Source organism: Camellia sinensis, chromosome 15 (assembly GCF_055761805.1).
Source record: "Camellia sinensis isolate YWXY chromosome 15, ASM5576180v1, whole genome shotgun sequence".
Lineage (NCBI taxonomy): Eukaryota > Viridiplantae > Streptophyta > Magnoliopsida > Ericales > Theaceae > Camellia > Camellia sinensis.
This window is the reverse complement of record NC_138975.1, coordinates 41,613,995-41,634,336: the sequence shown is the minus strand read 5'-3', so window position 1 is coordinate 41,634,336 and position 20,342 is coordinate 41,613,995. Positions and strand designations below refer to the sequence as shown.

At 37.1% G+C, this 20,342-nt stretch overlaps 1 protein-coding gene across 6 annotated transcripts in view; it reads left to right on the top strand.

Moving 5' to 3' along the window:
- ABCC13 (multidrug resistance-associated protein 11) overlaps positions 1–20,342 on the top strand; it is a 103,162-nt gene that overhangs the window by 61,796 nt on the left and 21,024 nt on the right. For 4 of the 6 annotated variants that reach the window (XM_082908749.1, XM_082908747.1, XM_082908752.1 and 1 more), the window contains 6 exons: positions 3,833–4,113; positions 4,256–4,412; positions 5,922–6,097; positions 6,169–6,280; positions 6,402–6,455; positions 7,814–7,936. In XM_082908749.1, the coding sequence (XP_082764875.1) occupies positions 3,833–4,113; positions 4,256–4,412; positions 5,922–6,097; positions 6,169–6,280; positions 6,402–6,455; positions 7,814–7,936 (903 nt within the window). The remainder of the gene's footprint in view (positions 1–3,832; positions 4,114–4,255; positions 4,413–5,921; positions 6,098–6,168; positions 6,281–6,401; positions 6,456–7,813; positions 7,937–20,342) is intronic. The other 2 variants (XM_082908750.1, XM_082908748.1) reach the window with 1 other exon arrangement.

The following is a 20,342-nucleotide window of genomic DNA, read 5'->3' as shown; positions in this document are numbered from 1 at the left end:
GATGAGTTTACATATTTTGAAATCATTGGATAATGATGTCATTATCAATGCTATCATATACTTCAATTTTAATACATGCGATTAAACAATCACCCATCCATTGATCTTCTATTCGATTGTGCAATGCAATCATGTAAAAGGGCTCTTGTTACCATTGTAGTCCTTACTAGATAAAAGCAATAAGATATATTAACTTCCCCTATCCCCACACTCCAAACGCTCTCTATACCACACGATCAATCTCTCCAGCACCAATCATATGGTGGGAAAGAATTTTGAGACAAGGATACATGAGAAATTAGGATACAGAGGATTTGTCTCCTAAAAACACTACTTTCACAAGCAAATATACTAGATCTTTCTAAAATTTTGTTTTGATTATTTATATTTGGTTCAATCTTATAAATCAGCAGGGTCAGTTTTACATACCCCAAAATATAAATAAACAAAAAAATTTCAATGGTCTTTCAAAATTTAGTGGGGTCAATTGACATCACATCATTATATGTAGAGCTTCCCATGCTATTAAATTTGTTGAAATTATTTTGTGTATCATGCATTCATTATCATTGTAGACTTGCAGTGATTAATCCGTGTTTCTAGATTTAGAATTTAGTGTGGTGGCGAGTGTACGAGTGTTGAAGATTGAAGATGATTCGGAGACAAGGAAATGCATGCTCCAAACTAATCTCCAAAAAAGTTGTATGAGCATATTGCATTAGTTAAGACACATTAGTTTAGATAAGTTCTGGTCTGATCTCCGGTGCATTTATTTGTGCTGACTAACTAATTGCTTTCAAAGCCGTTAGGAGTGGCAATCAGTACAAAGAAGAGTTAACCACAGTGTTAGAGCCACTTGCAATTAGAGTTCAAGCTTAGGAGCCAAGGAACAAAAATTCATATCTTTTCCATTGAAACGTCCAAAAGATTTAGATTTCCTAAGAGACTGAAATGAAACACTAGTGGAATAACAAAATTCTAGTGTTTTCTCTAGAAAGACAACATAACACTGCTTAATACATTAAAATCCAACAAAACATAGCAAAACAAGTTGTGCCAACACAAATTTGGCATCTTATATAAATGTTTATGTACTCTTTGAGTAAAAAATAAAAGGCTTTATTTTTCATGTTAATAAGAATTATTATTAGGGATTTTTTATGAGAGGTCCCATATATGAGATTTGTTCACCATTAAGTTCCACTTTTTATCTATTAACCTGTGAAGTCCCACATCATAACAAACCACACAATTTATCAATAATGCTTGAATTACGGTTAAAAAGAAATCAATTCGTTTATGTAGAAATTATGGGAGTGTGCTCCCTCCAAGGTTCAGGATCGAAACTTCTTAGGTGCTAACAATTCCTTGGGACCATCGGACTGGAGAAAAACCTTTGAATTAACCGTGATGCACTTGCAGGAAACTCCTTGTTGAGGACTTGTGCACTCCTGTGGATTAGTCGGGTTTTTGATCCGAACACCCCAGTGCCAATCAAAAAAATAAAAATAAAAAAAATAGAAATTATGGGAGCATTAGTTCATGTATGTAGAAATTATCTGAGAAATTTTCCAGATTGACTTGTGTTATTCTTGATGCACAAAACTTCCCTTAATCTATATAAATCTACATAACGTGAAACGAGATATAAGTTAACGTGTCGTTATAATCATATTATTCATATGAGTAGTTATATACAAACAGAAAATTCACACATAATGATGTGGCTGAATAGGTACCTTTCATTCTAAAATAAAACCCATGAAGATGACTTACATTTACAAAGATGGCACTGCCATGTCATTCTTGTGATGTTTTTGTATGACTTTTATGTATGAATAGAGTTTTCCTATTCATATTTAGATTGATACACAAAATAACTTAATTGTAAATGTGAATTTTTGGTAAGTACAAAAGTTTATAAATAAAATAATGTGAATTTCTGGTATTTATCAACAAAAAAATAAATTAATTAATGTGAATTTTTGGTAAGTGTGAATATTCACACTTTTAATAAATAAAATAGTGTGTACTTGTAGGAATAGTAAAACCTGTAAATATAAATATTATTGTGACAAAAAAAACTGTAAGTGTGGATATTCACACTTTCACTGAATAAAGTAGTGTGAAATTTGAATAGTGTAAAAGTTGTATATGTGAATATTCACACTTTCAATCAATAAATTTACTAAAACATTATGACATTTTAAAATCATTCTATAAAAAGTGTGAATATCTATATTTTTACACTGAAATTACAAAAGTACCTAATAAAAAGTGAAAAAATAGAGAATCGAGATTGCATAAACAAATCTTGAGCATTAGCATGGACAAAAAATCCAACATGATTGGAAAACTGTCATATGCCAAACAAGTAAATATTTACCACACAAAAAGGAAAACCATTATATGCCAAATATAAGAAATATTTACCATCCATTATGAGAAGGGAAAAATGGATATAAATGGATTTATAATTTAAAATAAGATTACATGGGATACTATTCTAGAACTATGGGACTCCTTGGCCTATTAGAATTTCCCTAGGACTTTTCACTAAATTAGATCCTCTGGTAGGACTTTTCACTAAATTTCCCTTATTATTAGTAATATACACATACTATTATTATTACCTTAATTAAATTTAGACCTTTTTTCTTGGGATATTATGCACCTGTAGAATCATATACTCTTGTGTACCTAAGGGGATTATTGTTCTTAAGGGCTTTTCTAGTATTTTTTTTGTTATTCTTGCTTCTTCCTTCTTGCTTCTTCTTCCTTCTTCTTCTTCTTCTTCTTCTTCTTTTTTCTTTTTCTTTTTTAAATTATGACATATATGCATGATTGAGATATTGAAATTGGCATTAATTTGAACAATTCACTTTGTAACATTTTAATTGTTAATTTGCACAAGTTTTTAGCCTATTCACCCTCCTCTATACACAAACATGTCCACCTCCATAATTTTAATTCAATTTATGCTTTCACTTCCATAAGGTTATTGAGCCATCTTCACTATTTGGTAGCTTCTATTAATTACCGTTTATAAAGATAAACAGCACTCATCCATGCCATCTGAGTATGTGGCTACTGATTGCTACCTTGTGCATAGTTTAAATGGGAATACCCAACTATGTAGGTCTAGATTATTGACTACATTAGAGAAGATAAACATGATCATATAAAGATTATGTTACGATCATTGAATTTGGCTGGATCATGTCAATGTGATATAATTTTAATTTGCACATCTCGTCTGGTATCAGTGTCCAATTCCTTTTTCTTGGAATTAGGCAAAAGTTAAATATGCATATTAAAGTACGGCAAAGCCCTTGTGCACAGTGATGTAAGAGCTGGAAAAAAGACGGAAACAACTATCAAATATTTTCTACTTCTTGTATATTTTTTTTTCAAGAACAGAAAATAATCTTCAGAATGGATAACAGACAGGCCCTAAATAACTTCGGATATTCATATGGATATTAATGTGCCCTTTGTTATTTATCTCCTTGCATGAGTAAAACAAATATTGAACTATTAGAGAAAAAAAAAAGAAGACGCAATGTTGTTCTATTTACAGCACGTGCCCTGGAGTGGAACTGGACTATTGTTCTATTTAACATTTTCTTCTACTAAATTTGAATTTGTTAAAAACTTGGTCATTGGTAATTTGCTCCTGAAAAGGAATTATCTCAGGATTTTATGGTTCAATTTGCTCATCCTAAGGTATAATAAAACCATTCTTGTGTATTTGATTGCTCTCATTAACTTTTCTTTCTTTTTTATTTTTGGGAAATGAATTCACAAGTTATTTTTTTTCTACACTCCACAGGCAATATCTTCTGCTGATATAATTGTTGTAATGGATAAAGGACATGTGAACTGGGTGGGAAGTTCAGCTGACTTGTCGATTTCATCTTTGGCATTCTCTTCACTTAAAGAATTCAACATATCTTCTCAATTTCAGACAATTGAAAGAAGTGGAAATACTTCCACTGAAACCAAAGAAAATGTTATTTCAGAGAGTGATTGTATACATGTTTCTGAGGGAGAAGAACAGGTTATTGAAGGTGAGCAAAGGAAAGAAGGCAGAGTTGAACTTAACGTATGCAAGTGAGTATTAACATCAATCAAGTAAAATTTCATTGCACACAAGACATTTGATAGTTTAAAGGTGGTTAATTTCCCTCTGTAAGTAGTCAAGCACCTTCTTTGTCAGGTTGTACTTACAGTTCTTGAATTCTATTTTTTGCAGACATTATGCTGCATTTGCTGGTTGGACTATTACAATTGTAACATGCCTCTCAGCAATATTGATGCAAGCTTCTCGAAATGGCAATGATCTGTGGCTGTCATATTGGGTTGATACAACTGGAAGTGATAAAAAAGGCTATCCCACATCCTTTTATCTGGTGATCAGTTGATTCCTTTAGTTTACCAAAAAATCTATTTTTTTGACTTTTTCTTGAAGATGGAATAGTTAGAAATTTGGTACACATATATGATTATAAAACAAATAAAAACAAAAACATGTTTGATACAGGATGGAGGGTGTAGGAGAAGAACTTGCAGGGGGAGGGAGAAGAGGGACTCAAAACTTGTTTTCAGAAACAAGTGAAAGCACTTCTTTTTGTTTTCACAAATTTGAAAATTGTTGCCTTTTTTTGCAACAAAACAAATACCAAACGTATTTTTTGTTTCCAGTTTTCAAAGTCTTTGAAACAGAAAATAGAAAACAAAAATGTTACCAAACATGCCCAATGAATCAAAAACAAATAACATGTTTCTTGTTTTCTATTACAGGAAAATGGCAATGCTACCAAACGCTCTTTATATATCATAACTGGTGTTTATTTTCAGAAATAGAGTTTTGAGGGCCTTTCTGGTTTTATATTACCTTTTCCTGATCTTTGTAATCCTGTTAAAACAATGGTTTTAGTTTTTGACAACTTGGATTTGGGAAGTCGTTAGACTAAAAAAAAATTTCACCGTGTACATTGAACTTTTTTTTTTTTTTTTTTATTTAAAATAAAGCAAAGGTAAGCAGTTTGTTATGGAAATAAACATTTCTTGTTATAGAAAGTGTTGAGAATATAATATAAAAGTTGTCCCTCTCTAAGAGCTGAAGCTTTTAGTTGAGTTGGTGGTCAACAATTCCATATGGTATCAAAGCAGGCAATAGATCCTGAGTTTGAACCTCACTGCCAACCTGATAATTAAAAATACTTGCACGTGTTTGGCCTGCTTATGGAGGAGAGCTTGGCCACACATGAGGGGGTCTGTTCAGAATATAACGTAAAAGTTGCCCTTTCTAAACTTAAGCTTTTAGATGAGTTGGTGGTTAACAATTCAATAGAAATAGTTGTGGTGGATAGTAATTGGATAACCCTAAGGGATGACCATATAGAAACATTAATTGGCGGCCTATTTGACTTCTGTTCTAACCGTAAAAATGTGTCTGTAGAAGATATTTTGAGTAATGTTAAAGCAGTTCATGATCTAAAATTGAAGAACATGTTCAGTGTATCTTTTTCTTTTTCTTTTTTTAATTTGGAGTGTGAATTTCTGTCTATTTTACCATTTCCCAGCATTCTACTGTTTATACTGGCCAGCATGATTAGTAGCTAGGCTTCAGTTTAGGAAGAAAGTTAATATGTAACAACTTGTAGGAAAATTAAAAATTAATTGAAATGCTATATGTTTTTAGATTTTCATGTGTTGGCTTAGAAATTTTAGAAAGAAGCATATGCTTAGAAATGACAAGTATGTGGCTAATTAACCAGTCATATTTACATAATTGTCAAGAAACTGTTGTCCGTTAGTGCAATATCTCACTTTTTGAAGAGAAATGCATAAAGAAAAACGGGAAATGGGGTTGAGGAGCACATAACTGTTTTGGTTGGCTTTCGATAATGGAACAGGTTGTACTCTGCATCTTCTCTGCTGCCAATTCAGTGCTAACATTAACGAGGGCATTCTCATTTGCATTTGGCGGTTTACGTGCAGCTATTCAGGTGCACGATAGACTGCTAAACAAACTTATGGATGCACCTATTAACTTCTTTGATCAGACACCAAGTGGAAGAATTCTTAACAGGTAGCATTAGTGCCTTCAAGAGATTACTCCAGTTTCAATGTTGCATTCTTCATATGGATTATATTTTGTAGGTTTTCTTCAGATCTTTATACCATTGATGACGCTCTTCCATTTATTCTCAACAGTCTCCTGGCCAATTTTGTTGGCCTCTTGGGGATTGCTATTGTTTTGTCATATGTGCAGGTACTTTAAGTAGATCCTTGTAATGAGGCCTTTTCACTTTGGGACTTGTCCATTATAGAAGTTCTATAATTCGTTCCCAGATCAAAACATTGTCTTATAAAGATTAATGTAATTTTTGCAGGTCATGTTTTTGCTTTTATTATTGCCGTTTTGGTATATCTACAGTAAACTGCAGGTACTTACTATATCTTGTACATTAGTTTTAACATAAAAGTGTTTTGGATTTTGTTTGGAACCCATTTCGATGTATAATATTTGATTCTAATCAGATTCTGTTGGGAGAGGGAGAAAGTGCAGGGTAGAGTACAATTTTATTTTGAAGTTAGAAATGGCATCTCAAACTTTGGATATTTTAATTGAAAATTGGAAGCTTTTATTATTTTCGGTTCTGGTTACCTCTAAGTTTCTGAGATGCTATGTCATAGGTGGGGCCAGGAATTCTACCTGGTGAAATAAATGGGAGAAAAAGGGTAATATGGCATGTTGGGACATATCAGTGGAACATAAAACTCACAAATATTAAAAAGGCCAAACTTGGGTTGCATTAAGTAAATTAAAAAACATAAGGATGAGAATGTAAATATCACTTTGTATAATAGAAGCATCGTAACTTATTAAGTTTTACTATTCAATCAAGCATGGAAACTTATTCAAGTTTTTTATGCAAAGTAGGGTTATGATACCCTTTGATGCAAGCAGATGGTTAGTACAGGGCAGACTATTGAAATATGAGGCTAAACTCCAGACAACGAAAAAACTATGATATTGTGATCAGTAGCAGCTAAAGGAACAATTGTCTCAACAAGTATACCACAAGTTCTCATAATAGCATGGTGCTAAGAAGCCGAAAAGCTTCTGTGGGGAGCCAATACAAATATTACAAATAAATCCTTCTAGAAGATTAAATAACTCTCTTAACACCCCAAAACATTAAGTTCAGTACAAAATTGATCCAAAAGACCCCAAACACCCCACTTAGACTCAGCTGGAAATACCAAAACCCTGGGTCCAAAATAATAAAAATTCCCTTGACCTAACCAACCACAAAAACATCTCAAAATGCGAATTAATATTTAATGCTACTACTTACATATAGGGATTTGTGTGTGTTTGGAAAGTAGAATAAATCTTTGTTAACATTCAATTGCTTGGTTGCCTTTTGAGAAGAAATATCAAAGAAGTTTCTCGACTTGAATGGTATAGGCACCTTCTAAAATACATCATTGGACTCGAGCACAGGTGGTAATTTCTAAGACTTGTTTCATTTCTCCAGACATGTTAATTTTTTGTCCTGTCGATGAGGAGTGACATGGAATCACAGTTGAATTTAGCTGATCCTTGATTGTGATAAAATGATAATTTGGTTTCAGTGATATTAACCTTATGCTGCCGCAGTCCTTTGTGGAGACGTTTGCAAGATATATTTTAGTAATTGAATATGAAAGTAATGTTCTACAAAATTAGCTTCATATTGACACAAGGAAACAATACTCTTTAGAATCTAGAGTTGTCTACTAAATCAAGATTCTTCAGTTCTACTACAGGTCAACATCGCGCGAGTTGCGGAGGCTAGACAGTGTTTCTCGTTCACCAATTTATGCTTCATTTACAGAGACATTGGATGGATCCTCAACTATAAGGGCATTCAAGTCTGAGGTAATATATTGCTGCTATTATTTTGAAATGACTTTTCATATTCTAAAATGCTTTGTTATGTTTTGTTTTGGTGATTGGGCGTGAGAACACATAGTTTCTGAAAATGAACTAGCCAGCATAGTTCCTAGTTGTAAAATCATGTACGAGGCCTACATTACACGGACTTGGGTGCGGGTGTGTATTTAGAGGTCGGACACTTCGAAATTAAAAATTGAGGATACGTGGATATGGATCCAAATTTGGATATAGGTACGGGGATACGTTAAATAGTTATTTTTAAATATATTTATTATACGAAGATGAGTTAAAAAAAGTTAAGGAATAACATATTTTGTTAAAAAAATAACAAATAAAATATAAATAACAAACAAAAATTATTTCAAGAATAAAATAAATAATATTATAGATGATAAAATAAATTATTTTTATTTTAGGTATAAAAATTATATTATTTATGATATATTATATTATACAATAATATTATATAATATGAATAATATTATTATATTATACAATAATATATCATAATATCAATAATATTATATATTATTATATTAATGTAATTTATATTGTATAATATATAAGAAGAGAAAGAGGACAGAGAATAGAAAGAGAACAAAGAAGAGAAAGAGAACGGAGAGAAACAAAGACAATCGACAGAAGGAGAGAGAGAGAGGGAGTAGAAGAAGAGGGAGATCGAGAGGAGAGGAGAGGAAGAGGGAGATCGAGAGACAAGAGAGAAGACAGGATCGAGAGAGAGAAGACAAAGAAGGAGATCGAGCATCAAGCGAAGAAGATTGATGTCGAAGTCGAAGCCGTTGAAGCCAACGACTAGAGGAATCGAAGTCGGCGACCAGATCGAACAGCGAACGGCAACTAGGTTCTCTCCTGCTCTCTCCCCTTTCATTTCTTTTGCCATATCCATTTGTGAAGAGCCATATCCCGGCCGTATCCCGCACCCGCACCTGCACCTACACCCGAGTCGTGTCGTGTCGTGTCGTGTCAACACGGGTATCTCCAAAAATCTAAAGAGTCCGTGTAACGTAGTATGAGGCATAAAGCATGACATTAGTTATTAGAATTTATATTAGGCATATGGAATTTGTTGATAAGGTGCTTTATAGTAAAGGAAGCTTCAAATGTCTCTAAATGATAATGTGTCTTTGCTCAATTCTTTATCTAGAATGATGAGCCTGACAGAGTGTGTTGCCATGATAATCCCAGAGTATGTTGCCAGGATAAATCACTCAATGTTGGTGATAAATGGGTTTGGTCACTTTATTCTTCAGGGATTTTCTCAAGCAAATCGTTTTTAAGATTAATGATGATCATAATGTTCCCCCTTTTTCTCCATTACAGTAGGATTTGAAAAGCGGATGTGCCTCTTGAAGGTAAGGTTGACTTTGGCTCATAAAAGTCTCATGACCAGACCAATGACATCTTTCAAAATCCTAATTGCAATTTTTGTCCCCAATGGTGTCTATGGGTTATTTGGTTGGTGATGTAGTTAGAACTAGTATGGTTGTTAAGTTTAGCACCATAAGAGTTAGTTAGAGTTAGTTGGGTCTTTTATCCTATAAATAGGTGGTTAGGCCTCTCTAGTAGGCAATTGATGATATTTTGATATTGAATATTACAGAGCTTGAAAGCTCTTGTAACCATTTTGGGATTTTTCTCTCTCTAGTGAAATCTCTTTCTTGATTGGCTCCATCATTTTGGTATCAAAGCATAGGATTTGGATCCTATCCTTCCAAATTTTGAGTTATCACACCGAGAATCTGACCTGGTTCTTGCCTTTTGATCTTCGACTTCCCTTGAAGAAGTGTTCATCTCTAGTTCGCAGAACTGAGAGTTTTTGCATCAAGAAACTCAAGAAATTTGCTTGAAAGAACAATGTATTCGAGTATGTAGGGTTGCGATTTCATATCTGTTGGACTTTTCGATTCAAGACCTGAAGCCCTAAGTCAATTTGAACATCATTGTGTGATATCCCAACACTAACGTGAGCTGCAATATTCATTCTTCAGTGATTTCTGAGTTCTGGGTTTGAATTCTGCCTATTTCGAGCCAAGCTATCAAGATCGCGACTTGGGTTCCGTGGATTTTCTGGTTCGATTCGAAGGCTTGAAGCCTTGAAGAGTTGAGCCTCGTATTGCGACTGAATCTGGAACATTGTATCGCAGATTGAAGTTGGGACCTTCCTTTTACAATTCGATGCTATCAATTTCATGAATCGTGATTGACTTCGTGAATCCAAAGGTGCAAGTTCTGGGTTCACGACTGGTGACTGGTGCGATTCAGTTCTTGAACGATCTGCGTTCTATCGTTTCTTGATATTTGATTGATTCTGCTGGGGCTGTGAATCAAACTTCTTTGATCGACTTGATTGGGGTAACTAATTCGACTTCTGTGCTCAATTCTGTTGTTCGACTTTCATTTGGGCTGTTTCGAATTCAATTGCCATTAATCAATTCTATTGTATTGGTGGAGATTACATTCTTGGGTGATATTGTTGTAAGTCAACTCTTGATTCTGGGTTCTTCATATCTGCTTCTGAATTTCTTCTTCTTGGCTGGAATTTAATTTCTGCTTCTGTGGCAATTTCTTCTGTGAGTTGAAATTGTTGTGTGCATCACTATTGCTTGTGTATGGCTCAAAGAGGTAGAGGTCGTAGGGATGGCCATGGTAGGGCTTATGCTCCGAATGTAGGTGTAGAAATGAAGATGAATCACTCAATTGAAATGAGCATTGGAAACCAAAATCAATGGAATAAGATTGAAGAGTTGAGTGCACTAATGGCTACCTTGGAAAAGTGCAACGCTTGCAACTTCTTTCCAAAGGTAGTATTGGTTCCAAGGATTATCAACTTGATGATTCCTTCGGTGCTCCGCATAGGCGTAGAGCATATTCACATGGGTTGAATGACACCGCAAAGGATGTTTGTTTGAGAGAGAAAAACTTAGGGAATAATTAGACAATTATCCCTTTTTATATTGATAATAGGTAACTTACAATGGAAGCCTTAGAGACACAAATAAGGAAATAACAGCTAATAGAGTAATCAATACACAATAACTAAAGATATTATTCTAACACTCTCCCTCAAACTGGTGCGAAGATGTGTCTCATGCCCAACTTGCCAATCATAGTATGGAATGGTTTGCTTCCCATTCCCTTAGTGAAAATGTCTGCTAGTTGTTCAGCTGATTTCACAAAAGGAGTACATATAGTGCCTCTGGTGAGTTTCTCCTTAATGAAGTGACAATCAATCTTCACATGTTTTGTTCAGTCATGCTGAACTGGATTGTGAGCTATGTTAATAGTAGCCTTATTATCATAGTAAGGTCGCCTGGAATCAGTATAACTAATCTCTAGATCACTTAGTAGCAACTTGATTCACAAGAGTTCACATACACCTTGTGCCATGACTCTAAACTCAGCCTCTGCACTAGATCGGGAGACTACGAGCTTGTTTGGTTTGTTTTTGGGAGAGTTATTTTTGAAAAAAAATTTGGGAGAGAGTTTAGAAATTTTTTTAGTTTGTTTGGTTATATATTTTGGGAGAGTTGTTTTTTGAGAGTTTGGGATGATTTGATATTTTGGGAGAATTTGAGTAGATGTGTGTGAGAGAAAAAGTGATTGAGAATGAGAGAGGAGAGAGAAAGTGATTTTAGAAATTTTTTGAGAAAAACTCAAACCAAACAATTTTTTAGAATTTTTTTTCTAAAACTCATCTCCCAAATGCAAACCAAACATACCCTACATTTTGCTTCTTGCTTCTCTAAGTAACCAAATTACCTCCAATAAACTGATCCTGCCCAATCCGCATCTGTATAAGCTTTCATCCGAGGATGATCATGTTTGGAAAAATATAGACCTTTTCCTGGGGAAGATTTCAAGTATTTAAGGATGTGTATTACTACAACCAAGTGTATCTCATGAGGAGCATGCACGAATTGGCTAACCACACTTATTGCCATGGAAATGTCAGGACGAGAATGTGATAAGTAAATGAGGTTATCCACTAGTCTCTGATAACTCTCCCCTATCAACAATAGCTCCCCCACTATCATCACTAAGTTTATGGTTTGGCTCTAGTAGTGTATCACAAGCTTTACTCCCAAGCATCCCGGTTTCTTTCAATAGATCAAGAACATATTTCCTTTGACAGTTGAAAATTCCATCTTTGGACCGGGCAACCTCAATACCTAGGAAATATTTCAGATTTCCCAAGTTTTTTATTTCAAACTCGATTGCCAAATATTTCTTCAACCGGAGTATTTCCTCATTATCATCTCCTGTAAGCATTATATCATTTACATAAACAATGAGAGCTGTAGTCTTACCATGTGAGGAATGCTTCATAAACAAAGTGTGATCAACCTAATTTTGTTTGAAGTCATATTGGAGCATAGCCAGAGTGAATCTCTCAACCAATCCCTTGGAGATTGTTTGAGTTCATATAATGACTTCCGAAGCCTACATACTTTACCCTTTGTCTGATGGTCCTCAAAGCTAGGATGGATGTCCATATACACCTCTTTTTCTAGATCACCATGTAAGAAAGCATTTTTTACACATCAAACTGATGAAGTAGCCAATCCAAATTAGCTGCAAGAGAGAGAAGTACTAAAAGAATGAAAATAATTATTTGGCTTACCCATGAATGAGGTAGAGGCCATGTATATATAATAGATTCACGATACAATTTAGGAAATGATATAAATAAGGTAATAATACTAAATCAGTTATTGACACAATTATAGATTATATACATAATACTAAAAATAAAAAGATTTTATGTACTCTAATTTCTATATTCAACACTCTCCCTCAAGGTAGTGTGAAAATATTCAACAATCGCAGCTTGCCGATGGATGACTGGAAGAAGTTGAAAAAAACTCAACAGTTAGTCCAAATAAATGCTATCAAACAAATCTGATAGTCCACTAAATAAAAAAGGCCAAAAAAAGTGCTTAATACATCAGCACCACACCCTAGAAAGGGAAGAAAAACAAGGATTGAACTGCCCTAGAAGAAACTGATTGGAATCAATGTCGGGACAGTTTAAAGGGGTCATGTCGGACCATTGTAAGAACTGACCGGAATCAATGTCGGGATAGTTTATGAGGTCATGCCGGACCATTGTAGGAACTAACCAGAATCAATGTTGAGACAGTTTAAGGGGTCATGTCAGGCCATTATAGAGACTAACTGTATGTTGAACCAGCAAGTGGCACACACATAACTTATGATGTGGCGCTAAACGATAATGGCAACAGATGACTGAGTGTGCCAAAGGGCAGCTTATTAGAAAGTGTGCCGGGGGCCGCTTAGGTGGTGCGCCAAGGGGGTGACTTGGGTTGTACGTCAGACGAGACAACTTGGGTTGTGCGCTAGATGGGGCGACTTAGGTGGTTCACACGGTATATCACCATGCTTATCATGATATAGGTATAATATCCCTCTCAAACTCAAATAGGTGTTAGCATATTATATTAAGTGATAGCATTTTATATTCGCCGAAAGGCACACTAGGGTCTGTCTGTAATCACTGTAATCAGCACTCAGGGATAGCACTCAGGGATCATCTTGTAAATTGCATTTCTTGTAAACCCTAATCTTCTTTTATAAATAGGGGGTGATATTCTATCATTCCCCAAGCTGGTTACCCAAGCTTCATGGTATCAGAGCAGAGCTCTAGGGTTAGGGTTCAAAACCGTACCTAGTTGGATCATCTGCTTCGTCGATCTTCAGCCACCGTCTTCATCAGCCGCTTCGTCTTCATCAGCCGATTGGATCATCTGCTTCGTCTTCGTTGATCTCCTGCTTCGCCGATCTCCTCAGGTCCTCAACTCGTCTTCGTCTCCTCAGCTCTGTCGTCTCCGTCACTCGTCGCCCTCTTCGTCTCCGTCAGCTCTGTCGTCTCCGTCACTCGTCGTCCCTCGTCGTCCCTCGTCGTCCTCACTGTGGTATACTCTCCGACTCTAGTCTATCTATAAATATATAGATATATATATATAAATAGCCTGATATATATATATATATAAATAGCCTGATATATATATATTTATATATAAATATATGTATATATCCTGATATCTACATAAATTAAAAAAAAAAAAAAAAAAAAAAAAAAAAAAAAAAAAAAACAATCAAAAAAAAAAAAAAAAAAAACAAAACAAAACAAAAAAAAAAAAAAAAAAAAACAAAACAAAAACAAAAAAAAAAAAAAAAAAAAAAAAAAATGGTTTCTTAATTTTGTTATATCTTTATAGTGGTCATTGTGCCTGTTATATCACTACCACCTTCCAGGTTTGTGATTACCCCTAGTTGTGTTGCGGGTTCGGTAGTATTGTATCCATGACAGACTCCACCAGTGTGTCTCCTTCTTCTCAAACACCAAAGAGTGAGAGTCCCATTCTACCTACTGCCATGATTGAGAATCCCAACCCTAGTCTGAAAATCACCACCTCTCTATTTAATGGTCAGAACTACCTAGCATGGTCCCAAAGTTTGACTATGTTTTTGAAGAGCAGAGGGAAGATGGGATATGTTGATGGCAGGATACAGGCCCCTAGTACCACTGACTCAAGTTATGAACAATGGGAGATTACCAACTCTTTAATTATGAGTTGGCTTATCCATTCGATGGTTCCAGAACTTGGTGAGGGCTACTTGTCTATGGAGACTGCCCAGGATGTTTGGGAGGCTGTGGCTGTTACCTATTCCCGCAAAGGGAATTTTTCACAGGCATTTGAGTTGCGCCGCTCTATTGAGAGCACACTTCAGGGGGAGCAAACTGTTCTTCAGTACTTCACTTTCCTCACCAACGGCTGGAAACGCCTTGATCACCTGGAAGACTATAAGCCCGTTTGCCCTACTGATTCTATCGGGTACAAGAAGTTCATCGCACGAGAACGGGTCTTTAAATTTTTGGCCGGCCTAAATGTGGAGTATGATCCAGTTAGGGGTCGGGTTCTGAGTATGGATACTCTTCCTTCACTTCAGGAGGCATTTTCCTATGTACAAAATGAGGAGAGTCGCCGGTCTGCTATGATGTCCCCTGCCTCTACTGACCGTTCCGCATTACTGTCTACTCCTCGAGATGGCCTCAGCCTGCCTCATCCGTCTGCTGCTAAGGAGTCTGTATTTTGTGATTATTGCAAGAAGCCGCGGCATACTCGTGAGACGTGTTGGAAGCTTCATGGGACTCCCTCCGGGGGTCGCAGTGATAGGTCTGGTTCTCGAGGAGGTCGGTCAGGTCCATCTAGGGGACGTGGTTCCTATTCCCGGGCTCATCAGTCTAGTGCCGTTGATACCCTTGATACTACTTCTACTTCTGTTACCCAAGCTTCTGATACTGAGCTGGAGGATGCTTTGCGCCAATTGTTGGACCGCCGATCTTCTACTGCTCTCAGTACTGCTTCCTCGTCCTTTGCCCGCTCAGGTAACTTAGCATCTTCTCCTTGTGCTTTTCTGTGTCATACATCTTTGCCTTGGATTATTGATTCTGGTGCCTCAGATCATATGTCTGGCTCCGCTGATCTTTTCTCTGTCTATAAGCCCTCTTCAGGTCAGGACAAAGTTAGGATTGCCGATGGAACTGTTTCTTCCATTTCTGGCAAAGGTTTAGTCCAAGTCACTCCTACCATACATCTATCTTCTGTTCTCCATGTCCCCAAGTTTTCTGTTAATCTATTATCCTTAAGTCGTCTTACCCAGGATTTGAATTGTCGTGTGACGTTTTTTCCTGATCATTGTCTTTTTCAGGACCTTGTCACGGGGAGGACGATTGGCAGTGGTAGTGCAGCAAATGGTCTCTACTTCCTAGATCAACCGGACAAACTTGCTTATTCTTCCACCACGTCTTCTACTACCCCCGCTGATGTATGGCTGTGGCATCGGCGTCTTGGGCATCCCTCCTTTCATTTACTTAAGCATTTATTTCCTTCTAGTTTCGCAAATCATCATGTGTCTGACTTTCTTTGTGAGTCTTGTCAACTTGGAAAACAACATAGAGCTTCTTTTGCTCCCAGTTTGAATAAAAGTTTTGTTCCTTTTTCATTAATACATTCTGATGTTTGGGGTCCCTCTCGTGTTCTGTCTGTGAAAGGTCATCGCTGGTTTGTTACATTTATTGATGATTTTTCTCGTGCTACTTGGGTGTATCTCATGAAAGATAAAAGTGAGGTTTTCTCTGTGTTTCGCACTTTTCATAAGATGATTTGTACTCAGTTTGGGGCCACTATCAAAATCTTTCGTTCTGATAATGGCGGGGAATACATCGATTCTGGGTTAGGACAATATTTCTCTACTCATGGCATTATCCATCAGACCTCTTGCACAAATACCCCTCAACAGAATGGGGTGGCCGAACGCAAAAATCGGCATCTTCTTGACATGGCTCGGTGCATGTGTTTTTTTATGCATGTGCCTCGACCCTATTGGGGCGACGCTGTTCTCACCGCTGCCCATCTTATTAATCGTCTCCCTACCCAGGTCTTGGCCCAACAGGCTCCGCTTCACGTCCTCCTCGGTTCTCAGTCCTTGTTTTCTATTCCTCCTAAAATATTTGGTTGTGTCTGTTTTGTCTACAATCACTCTCCCTCTCGTGGTAAGTTGGACCCTCGCTCCCTCAAGTGTGTTTTCCTTGGTTACTCTCCTACTCAAAAGGGGTATAAATGTTACCACCCTTCCTCTCGTAAGTGGTTTGTGTCCATGGATGTCACTTTCTTTGAATCCCAGTCCTATTTCTTGTCCTCTCCGGTGTCACCGTCCTCATTTCCGGGGGAGCCTTGGTGTGAAGTGAGTCCTGTGCCTCCTATGGTGGAACCAGTTGTTCTTGCACCACCCTCTACTACTGTGCTTCCTATGGTGGAACCAGTTGTTCTTGAACCCCCCTCTTCTACTAGGACTATAGAACCCACTGTCACCAAGAATACGGACGGGCATGTTTATGTCCGGGACATAGACAGAAAACAAGTTAACTGGATACACGGGACCGTTTCTGCTACCCCACTGCCATCGCCTGCTTCTGATGAGAGTCGAGGTAATTTTGAATCTCTCGAGTCCATTGATCTTGATGTTCCTATTGCCAAGAGGAAGGGTGTGAGATCTTGTACTCAACATCCTATCTCACAGTTTGTATCATACTCTCATTTGTCATCCTCATATAGAGCGTTTGTGTCCAAAATTTCCTCTGTTAGCATTCCTAACCATTTTCAGGATGCTCTTGCTACCTCTGAATGGAAACTAGCCATGATTGAGGAAATGAAAGCACTTAGGAAGAATGGCACTTGGGAATTGACTGAGTTACCTCCGGGCAAACGACCTGTGGGATGTAAATGGGTATATACTGTGAAACACAAAGCAGATGGGTCTATTGAGCGTTACAAGGCAAGACTTGTGGCAAAAGGGTTTACTCAGACATATGGCATTGATTATCAGGAGACCTTCGCACCCGTGGCTAAAATGAATTCAGTCAGAATACTTCTCTCTCTAGCAGCTAATCTAGATTGGCCGCTTTATCAGTTTGATGTCAAGAATGCTTTTCTCCATGGTGACCTCGAAGAAGAAGTATATATGGACATTCCTCCGGGTTTTGAGGATCATCAAACAGAAGGCAAAGTATGCAAACTTCGGAAGTCATTATATGGTCTCAAACAGTCTCCAAGGGCTTGGTTTGAGAGATTCACTCAGGCTATGATTAAATATGGCTTCAAACAAAGTCAGGCAGATCACACATTGTTTGTGAAACATTCCTCACACGGTAAGACTACAGCACTTATTGTTTATGTAGATGACATAGTTCTTACAGGCAATGATAGTGGGGAAATACCTCTGTTGAAGAAATATTTAGCTAAAGAGTTTGAAATCAAAGACTTGGGCAGCTTGAAGTATTTTCTGGGCATTGAAGTTGCTCGCTCTAAGGATGGGATATTTATTTCACAGAGAAAATATGTGCTTGACCTGTTGAAGGAAACTGGGATGCTTGGTTGCAAGGCATGTGCCACCCCCCTGGAACCCAATCAGAAATTAGGGGATGATGAAGGAGGAGAAGTTGTGGATAAGGGGAGCTATCAACGATTAGTGGGAAAGCTCATTTACCTCTCTCACTCCCGTCCTGATATTGCTGTTGCTGTCAGTATAGTTAGTCAGTTTATGCATGCTCCTCATCAGATTCACCTTGAGGCTGTCATGAGAATCCTGAGGTATTTGAAGTCTGCTCCTGGTAAGGGTCTGTATTTTTCAAAGTATGATCATCTTCGTGTAGAAGCCTATACAGATGCTGACTGGGCTGGGTCAGTAACTGATAGGAGATCAACTTTAGGGTATTGCACATTTGTTGGCGGCAACCTAGTTACTTGGAGGAGTAAGAAACAGAATGTGGTTGCCAGGTCAAGCGCAGAAGCTGAGTTTAGAGCTATGGCACAAGGTGTGTGTGAACTTTTATGGATCAAATTATTGTTGCATGATCTAGGTATTGATCAGACGGACTCCATGCGGTTATACTGTGACAATAAGGCCGCCATCAACATCGCTCACAATCCAGTTCAACATGACAGGACAAAACATGTTGAGATTGATCGCCACTTCATTAAGGAGAAACTCACTAGTGGTATCATTTGTACTCCCTTTGTCCAGTCAGGTGAACAACTTGCTGACATTCTCACCAAGGGAATTGGGAATAAACCATTTCATGACATCGTAGGCAAGCTGGGCATGATAGATATCTTCGCACCAGCTTGAGGGGGAGTGTTAGCATATTATATTAAGTGATAGCATTTTATATTCGCCGAAAGGCACACTAGGGTCTGTCTGTAATCACTGTAATCAGCACTCAGGGATAGCACTCAGGGATCATCTTGTAAATTGCATTTCTTGTAAACCCTAATCTTCTTTTATAAATAGGGGGTGATATTCTATCATTCCCCAAGCTGGTTACCCAAGCTTCAATAGGTTTGAAGATAGAAACCTATTTGAGGTTGAAATAGAGGGAAAGGCAAAGTAGAACAGAAACACAAAAAAATGGATTGCAATTAAAAAAAATATGGTAGAGATATTTGGGATAGGAATAAACTACTGGATAGGGGAAAAGATCACTTCGAAGTGATACTGAAAGAAAATATGGCAGTGGAAGGGGTTGAGATCCGGCGGGCGACCAAAACAAGGCTGCCACCTATCAGTGAAGCAAAAATTACTAGGTACTTAGTCTAGCTCTGATACCAAAAAGAATGAAAAGAATTATTTGGCTTACCCATGAATGAGGTAAAGGCCATATATATATAATAGATTCATGATACAATTTAGGAAACAATACTAAATTAGTGATTGACACAATCACAGATTATATATATAATATTAAAAATAAAAAGATTCTATGTACTGTAATTTCTATATTCAGCAGTACTCTGATTAAATTCATTTTAGCCACTGATGCAAAGGTCTCTTGATTGTCTACTCTATAAGTTTGAGTAAAGCCCTTTGCCACTAGTCGAGCCTTGTAACGCTTAATTGAACCATCTGCTTTATGTTTCACAGTATATACTCATTTGCATCCCATATGTCTTTTGCCCTTAGATAACTCAGTTAATTCTCAAGTGCCATTCTTACGAAGTGCTTTCATTTCTTCTATCATGGCATGTTTCCACTTCCACTCAGGGATAGCAAGAGCATCCTGAAAATGATTAGGTATACTAACAGAAGAAACTTTGGACACAAAGGCTCTATAAGAAGGAGACAAATTAGAGTAGGACACAAAATTTGAAATGAGATGTTTAGTACAAGACCTCATACTCTTTCCTTAGGCAATAGGAATATCAAGATCAGTATACTTAGGAGGAATAAGGGTTTCAAAGTTACTTGGACTCTCATCAGCAGAAAAAGATAGCAGCGGATGATCAAAAGTGATCTCTTGTATCCAAGTAACTTTCTGTCTGTCTTTGTCTTTGACATAGACTTTTCCCTTCTTCAATTCATTAGATTCTGTATTTTCACCACTAATAGTTAGTTCACCTTCTGTGTTCTCAGCCACTGGTGATAAGCCACAAACTGATACAGATCTAGGAATCCCTTCATATCAAGGCTCTCCTTGAAGGGAGGACTGGGATCCCGAGGAGGACTGTGACAAGAAATAAGATTGTGCCTCAAAGAATGTTACATCCATAGAGACAAACCACTTACGAGATGGAGGATGGTAACGTTTAAAAATCTTTTGAGTAGGAGAGTAACCCAGAAAAACACACTTCAGAGAGCGGGGATCAACTTTACCATGAGAAGAATCATGATTGTGGATAAAACAGACAACCAAAGACTTTAGGGAGAATAGAGAACATAGACTCAGAACCTGAGAAAACCTGGAGAGGAGATTTTTTATGCAACACTTGGGTTAGGAGATGGTTAA